General features: G+C 42.3%; 1 protein-coding gene across 1 annotated transcript in view; it reads right to left on the reverse strand.

Moving 5' to 3' along the window:
- LOC311486776 (plexin-A2-like) overlaps nt 1–19,092 on the reverse strand; it is a gene marked incomplete at its 5' end in the record, with an annotated part of 62,091 nt that overhangs the window by 21,272 nt on the left and 21,727 nt on the right. Inside the window, 12 exons of the mRNA XM_084542774.1 lie at nt 1,371–1,538; nt 2,078–2,214; nt 2,607–2,724; nt 3,766–3,917; nt 6,047–6,246; nt 6,966–7,062; nt 7,777–7,977; nt 8,379–8,493; nt 12,214–12,310; nt 12,881–13,034; nt 14,470–14,593; nt 17,181–17,281. Coding sequence (XP_084398900.1) covers nt 1,371–1,538; nt 2,078–2,214; nt 2,607–2,724; nt 3,766–3,917; nt 6,047–6,246; nt 6,966–7,062; nt 7,777–7,977; nt 8,379–8,493; nt 12,214–12,310; nt 12,881–13,034; nt 14,470–14,593; nt 17,181–17,281 — 1,664 coding nt within the window. The remainder of the gene's footprint in view (nt 1–1,370; nt 1,539–2,077; nt 2,215–2,606; nt 2,725–3,765; nt 3,918–6,046; nt 6,247–6,965; nt 7,063–7,776; nt 7,978–8,378; nt 8,494–12,213; nt 12,311–12,880; nt 13,035–14,469; nt 14,594–17,180; nt 17,282–19,092) is intronic.

Here is a 19,092-nt window from a genome sequence, read left to right on the forward strand (position 1 = left end):
ATACAGGAGAGAAATGATGAAAAAATGTTTTTTAAAAGGAACTGGCCAGTCTACTCAGCCTGACAGAGTGCCAATCCTTCTCTTCTCACACTTCAAAGGCTACCTAAGCTTGTAGGCCCTCATAGCAGGACTGCACATTCATGATGAGGGCTCTTGATTGCAGCTCCACAAAGCTCCTCCTGTCACTAGGCCGAGGGCCAGGGTGTCTCTCTGAAGTCTAATCTGCCAGGACGTAGTGCTGGGTAATACCACCCCAACTCAAATTAGGTGCCATCTTTTATTTAGTGGACTTCAGGTAATGCACCTTCAGCTGTGATAGAAATGTTTGTGCAGTAGATTCACTTGTTATGAAATTAGCTGCACCAGGTGCATTCACATTTTCCAACAAATTATACATAATACGTTATTTAATTCATTTTTAGATAAATACACATGCTAGATAAATATACATAGTCACTGGCCCTGGTATGATATCTGTACAATGTACTTTATTACTAACGGCACAGTTAACGGTGTTGTTATACTTGACTTCATTATGTATTTATTTTTATTTATCCACTATAGTTCCATACATGGTGGGGCAGAATATTAAAAACTACTCTCTATATAATGCAGTCTATCACAACACTACAACTGTGACCACAAAAACATATAATTGAATTAACACCTCTGACACTGCCAATAAAAACTGAACATTACAGGGGTTATAAAAGGTCGAATTTATGGCTGCCGTATCCACCGTCCTTTGAGAAAAGTACAATCAAAATGGCCACATGTTTGCTATAATGCGTAAATTCTATATAGATTTTCAATGCAGTATGGGATGGGGAGTGATTTGCATTCATTTTTAGAAATACAGTTAAACCGAAAATGCAACATGAAGAGCAGCTCAATCTCCCCTTCACGTGTACTTCATCGCCAATCAATCAGGAACCTCAATCACCAAATCTGCAACATGCAAGCTGAGATTTACAAGATACCGTTGAAAACTAAACACCATACTTGCGACCAAGAGGCAACCTCCAGGCTTGGAATATTAAGTCATGAGGAAGTGCCAAAATCTGCACAAATGGCCATTTAAGGGTGTCAAAAGGTGGGTATATCCCCGTAGACTTCCATGATAAAATATTCAACTTTACAGCAACAAGGCTAATAAGTATGCATAATTTAGAGTGTGGCTGTGGGGTTCTTCTCAGATTGCTAGTTGTCTACCTTGGCGTCAACTGACCGCTTCAGCTTTACTCACGCTTCACCTCTTTGGCCATGATTGCAACACATTCATAACCATAAATACGTAAAAGAGAAATCCCTGTAGAAATAACAAACGTCAATGCAGCCATATGGTTTGTATCTCTATTGATTAGTGTTACCTGGTAATGCTCCACAGGGGCTCAATGCGCTGGACTGTGGGGTCTTCTATGTACTCAAAGGCCAGACTTCCAGGAACTTTGGCCCGGTCGACACTCAAACTGACTTGAACCGGTCCCGCTCCCGTCACCGACGGAGCAGAGAAGCACACAATCTCCGCCATGGTCCTCCTGGCGGGAGTACCAAAAGAGGGATTTATTCATGCCTTTGATTGTGACTGCCCGCTTAGTGCTGCAGTGGCAAATCCCTGACTTCATGCAGTCATAAGCCACGCACATTGCCATGAGGCGAGAGGATTCATTATAGTCTGTCCCGTCTCGTCGTTACAGACACATTAGGGATGGAACACTGTAATTAGAGGGTCCTCTAGCTAATGGCTTCCTTGCCTAACCCACCTGACTCCTACCATGTGAGGCATTTTGAACTTTAAATAGATATCTATAAATACACCCAGAACAATACCTACCACTTTGAGTTTCATCACTTCCTCACAAATCATTGTTAAGCCTTTTAATTTAACACAGAGACACATAATTGTATCTAAAGTGTGCTTTTTCTAAATGGAGTGATCTCATACTGTGTTTGATTGAGATTAGAGAAGGTTAAATCTTTAATATTGTGCGTAGGCAGTCTCACTTCAGTGCCAGTGAATCTGGAGTCTTAATAAAAGTAAGGCTGAGATGCAATATAAGATTATAATCAGACTCACCTGTACAACTCACAGGTCTGATTACCAAAGTACACGTTGACAGTGCTGCCAGCACCCAGGTTCTCCCCGACAATAGTGACCTTGGTGCCCCCAGACTCAGGTCCTCTGCTAGGGGTCAGAGCCAACATTGTAGGGATCTGTGGAAAAGTGTTCAACACAGAATACCGTATGTAAATCTAATTTTGAACAAACCTCTTATTGCAGCCTTTCTCAGTAATTGTCTTTCAAACAAAGCTGTTGGTAAAACTGAGAAAGCGGTTTAATGAGTATGACCTCTCTCAAAAAGTAAGAACCTCTTTTGACTTCAATGCAATCAAGTGCATAATTCTTCTAATGTTTTACTCTCTCTTGTGTACAGTCTCTCAGCACTTGAAATAAATCAAGTGGCTTGATTCTGGCTTTCTCTCCAACTGATGATTGCAGTGGCATGAACACATCAAATTGGTGCATTTGGCCTAATTAATTACCAACACTTAATGTTTGTTTCAGAACAAATGGACAGAGTAAACGTGTATAATGTCAGAATTACCACAAAGGAGTAGAGCTGGGAGGACTGTGCGCGGAGCTCTGGTCTGCATTCGCCAACACACAGCTTAATTGGACCTGGTGCACTTCCTTTGGGGGCTTCAGCCATCTCGCACACAATCCTGTCGAGACACAAAAAGCACCAATACAAGAAAAACTCATGCATCATGCATAGTAATAGCACTAGCCACGTGAACATACATGGAAGAATCGCCGCACTGTATCGCATTCGTTATGATCTGCACTGGTGGAAGATGGCCTCTGCTGGCCAGTGTGATTGAGGCAGACTTTCATGGAAGTTGTGGGTCAATACAGAGGACCATCTTTCTTCCTAATGGGAAACCTATAACAGCAATATAACTCAAATGATAAACTACACCCCTCCCCATCTCCAGCACGATTGCCACCCACCATTACCTCCGGTTGCCATGACAACTTAGGGGTTTCTTCAATAAATCAGTATTGCCTTGTCAGGTCAATAAGATAAAGTGCGCCATGAATAAGTCATTATAGCAACTGACCCCGTGCTGAAATTAATGGTTGTAACAGCTGTAATGCCATGTTTTAAAGCACTGTGTGTGCCAAATGAATGGCCCTGCCGAACGCACTGCTCTGCTCAAGAAACTCGCTCCCCAATACAATAAGAGCATCCAATGAATCGTCCCTGCCCAGCCCCTCTATTCATGCATCACGTGAGTTTTCCAATTTTCTGCTGGCATGTTCTTTCCTTTTTTCTTTTTTTTTTTACAAGGGTATAAATAAAGTCCCTGCAGCCTGAGCCCAATCGCATTACATGGCAGTGAGAGAAACACATGGCTAACAGATTGTCCCTCCAGTCAGCGACATGCAGCGCATTTCAATTACAGCTGTGCCGTCAGCCTCATAACAACAACGACACAAAGACTGTCTCTTCCTTTGGCTCTGACTGCACCACAGCTATGCAAAGCCCCACGCACATGCAGCCCTACAACCTGATGAGGCAACGCAGGGTATCTGGCTTATTCACAGTCTTTCAGAAAATCAGTGTGAGAGGGAAACAGAGATTGGATGGGTTTATTTTGTTGAGCGTGTGTGTATGTGTTTGCATATGTACAGTATGTCTATGTGAGACACTCTATGAGTCCATGAGTGTCTGTGGAGGGGAAGGGGAGGAGGAGTCTTACTGTTCTGCAGTGATGTATCCGTCCTCGTGTGGTGTGCACTGCACTCCTGCCACTTCCACATTCCCCTCTAGCTCAGAGAAGGACAGCCCCAGGTTCAGGCCCTGAATGGTGACCAGTGTTCCCCCCTCCGGAGGCCCCGCCACAGGGCTCACCTACAGAGGGAGGACAAGGAAATTATAGTTAAAGTAAGAATTGACTGGTACATTTTCTTAAATTTTTTCATAATTGTACTATATATTTGTAGCTATATTTCTTTGTCACTATAAATAGTTTGCGAATGCTATCTAAGAATTTAGAATAATGTGCTATTAAGAGAGTTTCTCCTCAAAGTAATGTAGTTCTTATTCTTCTTATTTACAAAGGTCTTTTCAGCCCTAGAGGAATAAATTATGGAGAAATGCAAATTCTCCTGTAACTGTGAGAACGGTTTCAAAATAACTGAGAAACTTTGATCAAAAAATGCTGTCCATCAATATGCATAATGGTTAAATCAGAATTAATGCCACGGAGCTGTCTCTGTGTAATCGCTGTTTAATCTTAGGCTGAAATATTAAGTAAATGTACCATACAGTGAGTGCCAAAGGCATAATTTGCATACTGACTTGGTTTGTTCAAAAAGCCTTGAAGTCCAGTACGATTCAAAACACACTTCAATGAATAATGCAGTAAATAACAAAACACAGAGAACCCCATTCACAGTCCTTCCCAAGTGTAAAGTTAACCCTCCCAGCAGGCGACCTTTGGACCTACAGAGCAGTACGGGAGCAATGGCAGAGCAACACTCCCTCCACTCCCGAGCAGTGCTGGCTGGTTGATTCACTCTGCTGCAGCTCCTTCAGAAACACTAATAATGTGACAGGGACATCAAAGGCTCCCGGCTCTTTGAAGTGGAAGAGCCTTGCATCTCTGTGCCTGACCCACTGCGCCTCATTCAAGAGAATGAACAGGAGTTTGTGACATAAAAGATCCATCACCACTTTCTAACACACTGAATTCGTTTAGCTGTCAAGCACTTTAGGTATTCAGCTAGCGGCGAACAAAATGTTAGATAGTCCCAGGTAAACAGACACCTGGATGGGAAACTGGAAGTTGGCCACAGATAAAATTAGGATTAGCTGGTCATATACAAATTTGTGGATCATTCTGTTTAAAGCCAACAGCCACATCTTTCAGTAAAGACAAGAACAAAGTGCGAGATCTGAAAATTGGCACTATTTAGTCATTGTGCTTTTTAATATATATATATGTGGCCATTTACGTTATTTATTTTTGCAAATATGATCAAATGGCTGAAATCAGGGAAACTTTCAGGTGGGATATCTCAAGCCAAAGTTAGTGATGAAGGATATGTATGTTGTGGGTCGTGTGTAACTTTATTGCAGTTTAATTCAAATTAGTGGTGTAATTGTATTGCCATACCTGCTGTGTTATGATGACGAGGCTGCGTTAGCTCCATGGTCATTTCAAGTTGCTGCAATTTTTGTTTAACGCGGCTGAAAATATTATAACATTTCCCCCAACTTATCTGCTTTCTGCCTCTGAGCCTGAGCCTGTCATCCATCCTCTTTGCTCTTAACAGTTGAAGCTTGTGCGTAACTTTGTTGCATTATATTGAAAATGTTAGTGTTTCAGTTTAATTCAAATGCGAGAGCGCATTGTTGTGATCGTGATTATTTTGTTATATGTGTGTTCTGGTCTGTTGGGGGGATTAGGGGTGCATCAGCCCAGTTGGGATATAGAAGCGGGTGCGCGGCCAAAAAAGTTTGGGAACCACTGACCTAAATCAACACAAAACTTGAGTCCACCTATCAAACTTCTGCTTCCTCTAGTTGCTCTCTAGGCAGCCAGAATGGCGTAAAACAAAACAACAATAACAACCTGGTTGTCCTTGGTTTCTCTGTCAGCCATGCTTCACAACATGTCAGTGAGTTTGGCTTTTTATTGCTAACACCAGACACCAGACCAACAAGACTTTGATTGTTTCTGGTGCTAACTGCAAATTCCACCTCCAAGTTTCTGAACAAATTACTGCCATGTCATGATTTAGTTTTCAGCTGTTTTGCCAAGACCTTCTGAACTGTTGATTTAAAAAATAATGGGCATACTAATGCCGACCTTGGAAAGGAAGATTGACGTTAAACTTCCCTGCTAATGAACTACTTGGCTAAAGAATCTCACATCTTGTGTTCGTGTAATTGAAATTCGCTGTATATTTAATCTTGTTGGCTCGACTGAATGATTCAGTGGACTGACTAGCCAGCAGCCCAAACAAACAACAAACCTCTGTAATGCGTGGGTTGGTACACTTGACATTCCTGGCAGAAAGGTCCAGCCAGCGGCTCGCGTAAGGGGAGATGGGAGGACAGTGCTGCTTCATGGTGCATCGGCCCTCGCCGCTACACCAGCCACACTGGAACTTCCTCTCTGCCCGCAGACACATGCCACAGCTGTCCCTCTGGGCGCTGCACTTGTAGAGGTGTACTGTGAGATAACACAGAATACATCTGGTCAGCTGTCACCATATCAACATTAATAAGTTATAAGAACAAACAAAACCCATAAAATATGGTGTGGGAACACAACAAAATTTGGAGCAGCAGGGAAGTGATGAATTGAATCATGAACTGATCAAACAGTCAGAACACGTACTCCTACAAATAAGTAGACCATGTGAATTTAATAAAATTGACTGAAAGCATGTTTTTGTAAATGCGCTATTTCTAGTATTAAGTAAAAAAAAAAAAGATGCCAAAGTAATCCATTAAACCTTTCTTTGAAGTCTGTCTCTTACACCCCCCTCTCCATAAGTAGACTATATTTATGCCCATATAAAGCAACTTAGCTAAATTATGAGAAGGCTTGTTAAAATTCATGGCCATCTCTGTATATCCTTGACAACAGGGATGTATTTCATGTACAACCGACAATGACAACTGACAAGCCCCTGTTCTCGCATGATGATGGAAAGGAAACCAAGAGCATCCACGAGAGGCGAGATGAGCTGAGCAAATATGAAGATTCACCCTTCACCCGTTCTGGCGCAGAAGTGATTGGGTGCTCTTTGATAACACTCCCTGCTATTGTGAACTTTCTCTCGAGGCCCTTTGGAAGCCTTGAAGTGCTCTCTATGGCCCATCTATCCCCCGTGGATTGAGTGCTTTACACTTCTATGGGCTGGCAGTGATGGATGGCAGAGGCACCTTTAATCTTCTCGGGATTGTCAATGATGAAATTGCCGTTCCATACGATGGAGAGGTCCACTGCCAGGTCACTGATCTTCACACCCTCGTATATGTACTGAAAAGCAGAAACAGAGAGTGAGAGACTGCATGGAAAGTGGATACAGGGAAAGGGAAAGTCAAAGAGAGGATAGAGAAAAAAATAAAGTTACAGAGAGAGCTAGAGTAGGGAAAATGAGAGGATGAAAGAGCAGTGGAGAGACGAGGCTTTTAACCATCTGTCATTTCTGCCATGGTTGTCTGCTCCTCTCCTCTTTGACACGAAGGGACACAAACCCTGGCTGGGGTGGCCGATCATCCACATCTGAAGAAAATGGCCTTTTCATTCATTGTCACAGAGTAGCAAGGTATGCTTTGCATTGAAATTTAGCCTGTGATTTGCATTGTGTAGAAAACTTCCAAGAAATTTCCTGTGCTCCTGCCAAACCTGTGATTTTTCTGTTGGGAGGATTATACACTGTGAATGCTCACGGATCTAGTTTATGAGAAAACATCATATTTGCATGGTTCACATGCTTTTTACTTGCCATACAACAATTTTTCCTTCCTGCCTTCCTATCCTGTCACTCTCTTCCTTTCTTGCACATGGTTTTACACTTTTCCTCATCACTTTTTCCTTTCCCTTTCCACTACTTTCCACTCAGTATGCTCAGCACCTCAGGCGGTATTCACTGATGCTGATGTACCGTATGTACCTTGCCTACACAGCATCCAAGCTGTCTGCCTCATTTGACAGTTGTGAGACTCCCACTGGGACTGTTTGAGGTCATACCGAGCTGTTCTGGCACTGCACACTGGTGCTGTTGAAGCGCAGTGCCGTGACACGATGGCTGACACCCTGCACATTCACCACGCACTCGTAGCCCCTCTGGCCCGACTGCGGCTGGGGAAGGTTTCGGGCCCTCAGGGTGATGGGTCGGACCTCACCGGCCGGGAGAAGGATTTCGCCCGAGTTGAGTAGCTGAGGGCAGTCCTGAAAAAAACAAAATACATATTTGCAGTACAAGAAACACATTCTGCGCTGTTATGACTTAATAGATATAATATGGCATTTTCAGATAGTCTTTAGTGCTAGAATTTTAGTGTGAAATGGTGAACATGGTAAAGGATTACATCATCGTGGTGCTGGCATTTTTACTGTGAGCATATTGGCCTGCTGCCGTTAGCTTTTAGCTTAAAACATCTTCCTCCTTGTATAAAGCTTGACAAAGCCGCTAGCATGGCCATAAGCTTTTAATCTAGTTGATTCCTTGTAGTGGAGGTATTTTTTCTGTTTAATGTATTGTTCCTTTGAGGCAAAACTGTCACATATGAATAGATAAATTGTCCTCTTGAGAGCTGCACTTTAATTAGCTCTATGTTAATGCACTGTACCTCTGAGGCGTTGACTCTGCCCTCCTGGAAGGAACAGCTGCTTGGGTCATGGGTGCACAGGTTGCGGTATTTGCACCAGTGGCAGCGAAAAGTGCTGTTTACACAGGAAAGACACCTGCAAGACAAAATGAAATGACATTACTACGTACTATACATTCTTTGCGCTGTAGTCCACAATGTGCCTCTTCTTCGAAGGACTGAAAAGGAGAGTAGCTAGTAACTTTCTGCTGAATTTATTTCACCTGTTTGTTTTACGGAAAGATCTCAAATATGCTTGCAGTATGAAGGTTGTCATTTTGTGGCAGATGACAATAAATTACCTTGAGCTTGAATGCTTGGCAGGGGAGTAACCTTAAACACTTGTAACAGTAAAAAAATAAACTGCATCAAGGACATTGAGAGTCCTTGTTACGTGTACAGTAACCCCAGGTCTTTAATGTTATAGTACTTCAGCGAACATGTTTACAGTTTCATGCTTTGTGTTTCGGATTTTTCTGACAGGCATGAACACAGTGCATTTTTCTATCCAGCTCTGGATTACGCACAGAATCTGGATCGAAGGTGACAACTCAATATTTGATGGGTAGCATTGTGCAACATCTTTGGCACTGATTCAGTCGCCTACAGCCCGCGGCCAGCTGTGGATTAAAGTTGTGCTTAAACAACCTCATTGGACTGGATTTAATCACATTTTGGTCAACAAACATGGAGGCAGCTGCGATACAAACAAAAGACGGGTGATGCACGGCTGAGAATACACCAACAGAGCAATTGGAGAGATTAAAATTGAACATGCCCTCTTCTCCTAAGGGGACGTCGTGGACTTTGCTGTGTATAATAGAGGTGTACCACTGCGTAGGGAACAGGTCCATGCACTGTCTCAGTCCTGAATTTGGTCATTCAATAACACGCAGCCATGAGGAAACTATAAAATCAGCAGCAGCATTCCAATACTAAAGCTCATGGCAAGCTACAAATGCCAATAAATGTAGTGCAGCATCATTAAATTTTGATATTAATTAGCTGCCCAGGGCCAGCATGGACATAGAAATGTGTGTCTGTGTGTGAGACAGGAATTTAGGGAGTTGGGTATTAATAGAAATGGACTGGCATGGTGCTGCAAACACTAGATAATTAATTATAGAGGGTGATGTGATGCTGAGGTGATGGTGCTGCTGGTGGGGGAGGTGGAGAAAGTGTTGCCGGCTTAGGAGTGTGTATGGTCTGAAATATTAATTACAAGAGTACACAGGGTCACCCCGCAGCTAATGGAGGCCACATTGGTGTGAGGCGGCAGAGATGAGCTTCCAACTGCTTCTCTCTAATGGTTTAATATGGTTATATTACGGGGCATTCATGTCGCTGTCAAAGAGCATTGTGACTAGATGGCATGTGTATCCACTGCGGGCTAATTTCCTGGGTTTGGTTATGAATACTCCATCAATCAAACGTTCCCTCCTAGAGTGAACGTATTGTATATTCCTGAATCCAGCTTTTTTGAGCTCTTAGGTCAGTTTAATTCACAGTGGAGTTAAAGGTTAGTGAAGTCTGCATGTGAGAATACCGACTCAAATCTATTATTTCCCTCTGTATCATTATGTGTCACCTCAAGTGGATAAAAAGTGCAAATTTTATGGTAAAGGTCTTTGAAATAACTACTCCAACATAGTGCGAATTGTCTTGTTTACTGTCCTAAGTTGTTGTAAAGACTTAGTTGTTACTGATGATGTGCAGTCGTCTTCTTTAAAGCTGATAAATGCTGCTAATTGGCATTCATCCTGATAAGATTCACCTTTGCGCAGTGTTTCTAATTGTTATTCACAATGAAAGACATAGTTCACTGATAAATACAGTTGACATTTGAATAATGTCTCAAAGTCAAAGCAGCTTCCCTGCCCAGTTAGCAAGCTTATATTGGGTGACATTTAAATAAAGTGCTCTACAATTTACATTATTTTACTTGCCCTCAAGGCACCGGAGCAGGCCTAAAAATATGAAATATCTTATAATACTGGATGCAAACACAATTTTCTGGCGGGGCCTCTTGGGGCGAAGTCAAGTCTGAAAAGTGTGTGAGAGTCTAATACTTATCTGTTGAGCAGTCCACTGGGACTGTTGGCCTACAGCAAAGACGTCTCCAGGTTATGAATGTGTATTAGGGTTGCAACGTACAATTATAGAATGTTACACTTTAGCCTGACAATTACTTTCTCTTCTAATTATTTAGTCTACCTAAAGTGTTCCAACACAAATACCAAAAGTTCAGTGTAGTGTCTGTAAATGCCTTCTTTTGTTCCACAGACGATAAAACATTTGAAAGAAGCAAAATCTCACACCGGGAAATCTGCACAGAAATGGTTGGAGTTTCAGCTTGAAAAATTAACAAGGAACAAAGAAAAAAACAAAAAAACAAAGGAACCTGGACTTGTTGAGTTTCCTTGAAGACATTTCAACGTTCATCTACACCAAACAGGCATAATATTATGACCACCTGCCTCATATTATGTAGGTTCTGACTCATCAGAGAATAAACATGGGCCTTCTGAGGGTGTCCTGTGGTGTTTGACAACAGAATGTTGTTAGTGGAGGCCTTTGGGTCCTATGGGTTGAGGGGAGGGGCCTCTGTGGATCAGCCTTGTTCTAGTGTGCATCCCACAGATACTTGATCAGTTTTGGATCTATGGAATTTGGAGGCCAGGGCCTGTATTCTGAGAATCTGAGAATAATATTTTACATACAAATATGCACAGTATTCACATGCTGATAATTATATTTATTTGCTTACATTCATTTACCATGCTGATCATTTTTGCACTTCATCCATTTGGTATTAACGAGGGTAAAATGGCTCAGCTTTCAACAATTTCTGTGATTGCTAACTGGCCTATAAGAAGCAGTGTTGGTGGGCATTCAAATCTTCCACAAGCCGAACAGCAGTGCAGAAGAAAAGAAGTAGGAAACTCAATTGGACAGAGGAACAGTGTTTGCTTCTGGCTTAATAAGAATAAAAGTGTTTTGAGAGGTAGATTTGGCCCCACTGTCACAGTACAAGCCAAGAAGCAGGCATGGGAAAATATCGCACAACAGATAAATGCCTCCTCCTGCCTCTTCTTTCCGCCATTTTCTCCTCTGCTTAAGAAACTCCTAAGCCTCTTTAAAGTCCTCCTCCCTGCTCTTAACAGATCTCACCTTAGGAGCTCTCTTAAGAGCTAAGATTCTGTAGGAATACCTTTTATCTTTACGAGGATCTACTCTTAACTTTGAGGGGAAATTCTTAGAAAACATCATGATTCTAAGAATTTTCGTAGAATTTGGCCACCAGGAGCAACTCTTTGCGCTGAGAATCGTTAGGAATACAGGTTGAGAGACACAGAAGAGACGTTTTCTCCGTAAGTGACTGACAATATTAGAAGTAAATGCTAAAACTGATTGAAATACTCTAATATGCATGTCTATTGCACAATAAGGGCTTATATACCTGAATGGTTTTCTAGGATAAATGAGAATTAAGATAAGTGAATTCTGAACCATTGCATTCACATGAAAGTGTATCAGAAAACTGTTGTATTTTGTATTTAAAGCTGCAAGCGGTAAGCCCACAAACTGCCAGTTTAAACCAACTTGGAACAAACAGGCCGTGGCAAATGCATCATGTTGATTTAAATGAAACCTGACAGATAAATTGAACTCAGAGGTTATCTAACAGCCCAGTCTTAAGTGGGGTTTTGAGCATCAGTACATCATTGCCCTAAATTAAGTTGTGCTCTTCCATCTATTGAACAAATCAAAGGTGGGGGTGAGGGGAGAGGGAGGGGTCCGTGGCAGCAGGACTCACATTTGATGAGTGCTGCAGTTGTAGAATTTCACCTCAGTGCTGGCGACCATTTGACCCGTCTCTTTCGAATTCAGACGAAGCTCCACGCCGGCCCAGTCTGGCAGAGAGAGGGAAAACATAGAGAGGGAGAGGGAGCATAACGAGTGAAAAGAAGGGTAGAGGGAATGGGGAAATATTTAAGAATTGATGAGAGCGAGGGAGTGGGAGAAAAAAAAAAGAGGTGAGAGAGAGACAAAAAAGGATGAGTGAAAGAGCCAAAACAATGAGCGAAGCGAGGAGGTCAGACTGAGGAAAAAAAGTGTTAATACTTTTATCACATTCCTGTAAAGAACCACCTGGTGTCTGAGTTCCTGGAAGGGCACATTGCTGTTGTTGTGAGAAAACCTTCAATAAGAAACTTCAATTGAGGGATTACTGTATGTACTCAGAGGAAATTCTACAGCTGCTTGCTACTCTCCAAACTCTTTGGACAAACAAAAAATCCAAGGCGGACAATCTGAAAAATGTCTGTTTTGTTAGAGCCTGGAATATTGATATTTTAAGCCTTTCACCTGGCATTGGCAATAGCCTCCATCTGTTACTCTGGGCTATATCTATATATATTGTATTGTACAATTTGATTTTTCATTTCTTTTCCTTGTTTTTTAGGCATGAAATCTGAGCTCACCTTGTCCTTCTGGTATCTGAGGGACGTCCTTCCCAGCTGGAGAAAGACACATGACCCTGTTCCCGTTGACGTGACCCTCCACTTGGGCCTGCTGGCCAAACGAACAGGTAATTCCAGCAGAAAGGTCTGGAACGTTGTTCACCTCCAGCAAAAGCTGAAAGAAAGCAGAGAGGGAAGATTTAACGTGCTGGTGAACAGGGACGTGTACACGGGGAGAGAGGTGCCTGCCAGTTTTTTAGCTATATAACACACTTTAATGTATGTTTTATCACTGAGTTATAGGAAGAGTTTGGATATTTGCCATTTTGGGAAATGTATGCTTCTGTCAAGCTAGTGCGGTTAATATGAATTTGCAGTCAGCAGCTTGTTGGCTTAACTTGGCACAAAATTATGAGAACGAGGAAACAACTGGCCTGGTTATGGTTATGGTATGGTATGGTATGGTATGGTTATGCAAATAATACAGTGAGCCAGTGATGATCCGAAGTTCTGGAAGGATGTAACTGTGTGTTATCCTGCCAGTCCAAGCTAGCGATATCCAGGGTTGTGGAGTATTGTCGGGCTTAAGATCAAAAGGTACCATTTGTGGGTCCTCTTTCTCATATTTTCTCATGGGGTCCCAAACAATTACTTGGTTTGGCTGTCCTGATGTTGTGCCCCCGCAGCCAACGGCCATCTGGCACATACTGGCTTGAGAAGCTATAACTCTCCGTACCAGCAGGTGGCAGTAGTCTGTATTCGTCATTCAAAATGGTAAATGAATGGTCCGTCACATTGATCTATCTAACTGATGCGCTGCGGCACCAGTTCAACAGGCCGAATCAACTGAAAAGCCGCTGTCAGAAGTACGACTACTGGTAATGGTGAACAACCAACGAAACCAAGACGCTTATCAACGCCCCAACACTAGCAAACAGCCCTAAATGTTACAATATCCTCCGAATAGCGCCTCTAAATCTCAGTAATGAATACATCATATTTCAATTGTTTCATCCGTGCAATAAACAAAGGGTGAAAAAGACAACTTGTGGTTTAAGATTTAGTGTACTGGATTAGTCGTTGTGCTCAGCTAACTGGCTCCTGGTTCCAGCCTCCCATTCGCAGACAGAGACAAGAGTGGTGTTGATCTTCTCATGTAATTCTCAGGAACAAAGCAAATAAGCATATTTCTCCCAAATGTCAAACTATTCCTTTGAGATAATGTTGCTTATGTCCTCTGTGCTCTTGGCTACTGTACAAAGACTGAATTAAGCTTTTAGAAAATGTAATCAACCTTTTGGCAGATGCATCAGCGAGTCAGACAGAATAGCACACTGCCACAATAACAAATCCTGTCTATTTTATTCATCACATCTGTCTCCCGTCGCACAATACATGCTTCTGTACCAAAATAAATACCCCAAACGCCCTACAGGAAGAGTCACCCTTGTCTCTCACTTCTTCTCTTACAAAACTAATCTTCTTTCAGGCTTATACTTACTGTACATGTGGCTGTGCAAGGCTACTCATGATGATTGCTTATACACTAAACACTGGCATTGTGAGTGGAGTGACATTGCAGTGATTGGTGGAATGATAAGCAAACTCACAGGGACGCCATGTGATGATACAGCGATGCTGTCTGGGTGAGCGATAACCTTCACACAGCGGTCAATGTCAGTCGCGAAACGGAAGGTTTCCTCCGCCCTGTAACACCGATCCCTCCTCGAGCACCTGTGGAGCAAGAGGGACACAAAATTGACAAAAATATTGCACAGAATGTTTAGTAATTAACTTTTTTATGTGTTAACGTCGGTGGATGAACTGCCATTAAGTTTTATGTTGACATTCATGTTGCCCAGAAGATTAATCCTTACACATATGGTGAACCCCTGAGTTTGTTTTTGTCTGTATTTGTTTAGTTTGCGCCACCATCAGGGTGGTTTCAAATGAAATACTTGTAATAACAGCTGTTGGATGGATTGCCATAAAATTTTAAATACCCGTCCATGCGCCCCACGAGATAAATTTCATGTAGCACTGTTGGTGATGACATTACCATTAGCTTCAGTTTCACAAACACAACAGCAATCTACAATCTACAAAGCATTATAACTGTAAGATGACATAAACATCTAGATTAGCTCAAAGCACAGCAGATTACAGGTCCTGAGAGCTGCCAGCGTGGCTGTCTTGTCAGCACACAAATAAAGATATCTCATTTTAAACGAAAACCTGCGTTCATCCATGACTAGGATGCTTTTGGACCAAAGCGTCACAGGTTCGCGTCCTCCCATGTCCATGGCCTTAAGTTGCTCCCGGGGCGCTACAGAAGTGGCAGCCTACTGCTCTGAGTGTACACACTACTGTGTAGATGCAGACTCTTGTCATATTTTTGTAAAACACATTAGAAACTATTTTTAAAGCTGTGCATTGTGTTATTAAATTCTCCATAATAGGATTCTGCAAGATTGTTACTGAACATGGTCCTCTCCTGCATATTGCTTTCATTTTCTTGGTTTCGATCTCTTTACCTTTTCACTTTCCTTTTGATTTAGCATTTTTTTTTCCCAGAGCAAATTACAGAGTACTAGCAGAATAAGCTTCAGCTCCAAGATCCCAACAGGCAATTAAAAGAGAGAAGAGAAAGGGTCGACAGCATATAGTGTAACCTTTGAACGATCTTGTAAGAGAGAAGTAAAAAGTAAGAGCTGAGAAGAGAAGAGTTGAAATGATTTGTCCAGTTTCAGAAATGGGGATTTGTTGTTGCTGTTACATTAACCCTGATGTCTTTGAAAGAGGCGCTGTAGGAGTTATTTCTCTGGGTGCTCAGATAGCAACAGGCCGGCTGCATTTAAACACAAACACAGCTTTAAAAAAATGAGGCTCTCAGCTGTAGAGTTAAATTGTAATGGCAAACACAGAGAGCATTTTGGCTGTGCACCATCATTGCTTTCTTAATGTAAGAGGGGAGACGGTACTTGAAACGCTCTTAGATGCCGCTGAGGGGGTGGCACCTCCTGAGAGGGCCCAAAGAGCGCTGAGGCCTCGGCTGTAATTAAAGCACAATATGAAGGTGGAATGGAAATGCGGTGACAGCTGTTGCCGGCTCGGCTCCTTGAGGCGGACCGCAGCGACGGGAGTATAGACAGTCACCTTCTGACCACTCATCAGCTGAAGCCCCTCTAAAAAAAGGACGCCTTTCATCTCTGACTGTCTTTCATTGCCTTTTATTTTTCCCTCTTTTGTTCGCCATGTTTTGTCTGATGGAGCCATTTGTTCCCATTTCCTTCGGGCCTTTTACATATTCAGAAACACCCCCCACACACTCTGTTAGATAGGTGGTTTGCTGCACTGTGCCAGCGGTGGGAAAGAGAGATCCTGAAAGCGGTCGACATGACGCTCTGTGAGAGTCATTCAGAAGGTTGAAAAAGACCACAGTCTGGATTTAAAAGACAGAAAAATAAAGTAGCCTCATTCTGCAGTGTGAGGGTTCATGATTCACTTGGGTTACTGGGGAACAGCAGCTATCTACTCACTGATAAGTGTAAGGCATTAATTCAAATAAACGGCGTAATGAGACTTGCAGAGACAAAGTCAGCACTAAAAAAGGAAAAAAAAACAATCGTTTAACGAGGTAATTTAGGTCTAAAAAAAAACTGCCGGTTTAATAAAAGAAAAACTGCAATTTAAATAAAGCTGATCATCATCAAGATACCGCTAGCTGCAGACGTCATATGATGAGGCAGGGGTAAATCCCTTGCTGAGGTCAGCCTCAAACACAGCGGCTGGTACAGAAACACAGGCTTTTAATCTTCTGAATCCCCTTTGCTCCATATCGAGGTATTATGCAAGCTAACCTAGGGTCAGATAATTAAGATGGAGGAGATAAGCTTGCTCCGCCAGTCCCAAAATGTTCCCCGGGTTTGTTAGAGGTGCAGCTGGTACACCTGCTGTGAGTGCAAGGCTAATCCCTCCTCCCTCCATTAACACCAATCCTCATGCCCGACAGACAATAAAATGTGGTGGGCATGCAGTTTCCCCTACCCTAAATAGCACTATTTAGGAGGGATCACACTGTCCAGCGACCCCTTCCTGGTTGACTGTTTGCCCCGCCAGCTGTTGATAAGGGTGGTCTCCAGGGAGAACAATACGTCTGTTATATCAAGCTCCACAAATCATATAACCATGTGCTTAGCTTTATTCATAGCTTTCTACAGGCTGTTTGGTAAACAGTAACGTTGAGGTTTTGATCCCATGGCTTCAATGTGTATGTGTGAGAGAGAGAGAGCATGGGAGAAGATCGAGGGAACAGACTCACATGTTGTACAGGACACACCAGCCACAGTGGGGGTCACCAGAGCTCAGACACTCAGCACATGTACCGTACTGCTCACAGGCCTCCACAGGGACCTGAGCCACCTAAATCAGAGGAATGACACAAAGAGTTAGATAGTGGGATGGCTCAACATTTGAAATGAAATGTTTTTTATAGAGCAATTATAAACTGCACTGTTCTGTCATTGAGTATCCTTTCCTGTTTTGGTCGGATGGAACCTTTAAACAAAAAGAATCCAGTAGCAGCCATGTTAAATTTATAGCACACTCGAGAAAGTATAGCCCAATTTGGTTGTTGACCTGTTTACAATTTGTTAGTAATTTTTTGGCCACTTTTATCTTCACTGTACAGCAGTGATGCAGACAGGAAACAAAGGAAGAGAGAAAGAAAAATAATTTATTAATTAAATGCGACAAAACCAATAAGGGAACAAACCATGAAGCCACCTGGACTCCAAATATACAAACAGTAAACTCGAGCCTGCTAAAAACAGACCCTATTAATGGATCTTAATCCATGTGTGCATTTTAAGTACTACAGTTATTCTAGCTACCCAATTTTACATTTGTGCCACAGTTGTTTGCATTAATTTTAAGCATTTTTCTCCTAGCAGAAGAGTGCCCAAAAAATTAGTTTTTACCAGACAATTAGGGACTCAAGTCAAATGTGTGATAAAGAGGGCTTGAATGTTATCACAAAGGCCACATGCGTCTTTGTGTAGAGAAAATGAAAAAGGGCCAGATCAGACCGGGTATTAACATGCAATCCCAAGTGGTCAGCTTAAAGTCCAGGTGTGAACACCCTGTTGAGATCTGATCATTCACATTACGGCTGGAGGTGGTCTGTGCTGCTTGTGACCACGTTCTTTCTGCGATGGGAACACACAGTGTGTCGAGGCCACATTTAAGGACTGCCCACTGAATTGACAGCCTCTGCATAAGTAGAGCTTTGCCCCATAGCATCATATTTCACACACAGCCTAAATGGCACACGATCTTGCAATACATATCCTATGCTATACTATTATATGCTCACAGGATCAAAATACATATTATTTAGAATATGCATAATCCATAATTTCACATAAAACATACATTTGAGTAAAAGAACAGTTGAGTAAAACTGACTTTCACCTTCTCTGACCTGCACAGAAATTACTTTGCAAAGAAGTTTCTAAATCGGGTGACAAAAGTTAAAAATGGCTGCCACAGGAGGAAAATAAGGTCAATGAAGGCATGCAACTAAAACATTCTGACGAGGAGAGAGCAAAGCCCATTTCATCATTTTGTCTATTTTGCAATATACGAAAGCCTCAGCACAGCTCACACAGTAGAACATCCCAGTAGAAAACAACCCTATTTTATTCTTTTTCCAGCTGCTGACTGAATTTGCTACAAGCAGTATTGTGGTTCTTCCCACATGCGTTTTTTTCTCACGTCAGAAAGCATGAAATGACACCACCACAATCATTTGAGAAGCATCTTCGCTGCATTATTCTCATTATCTTTTCTTTGAAAAATTATTTTCTAACTCTACGAAATTGTGGTGGTTCGTGGATTCCTGCGATGATCATTACACTGTGACCACACACAGGAACACACGCAAGCAAAAACACATTACTGACAGATGGGCAACTACGCACTCTACTGCCACCACTTCCAGTGCTTGAATGTCTGTCAAAGCATTAACTCCCTATTAGCTGCTGTGAGAGTGGCTGATGCTGCATGGCCAACACTGGCCCTCCATACAAAAGCAGTTGGAGCTGCAGCCTGAGCCCAGCTATTTTATACTTAGTTATTATTCCAGGTCTGGACATATGATGCAAGCAATTTCCTGATGTAAGCAATCACAAATGAAGAGTGGATTATGGATTAGAGTGTCTCCGGTGCACTTG

This window comes from Chelon labrosus, assembly GCF_963514085.1.
Source record: "Chelon labrosus genome assembly, chromosome: 4".
Lineage (NCBI taxonomy): Eukaryota > Metazoa > Chordata > Actinopteri > Mugiliformes > Mugilidae > Chelon > Chelon labrosus.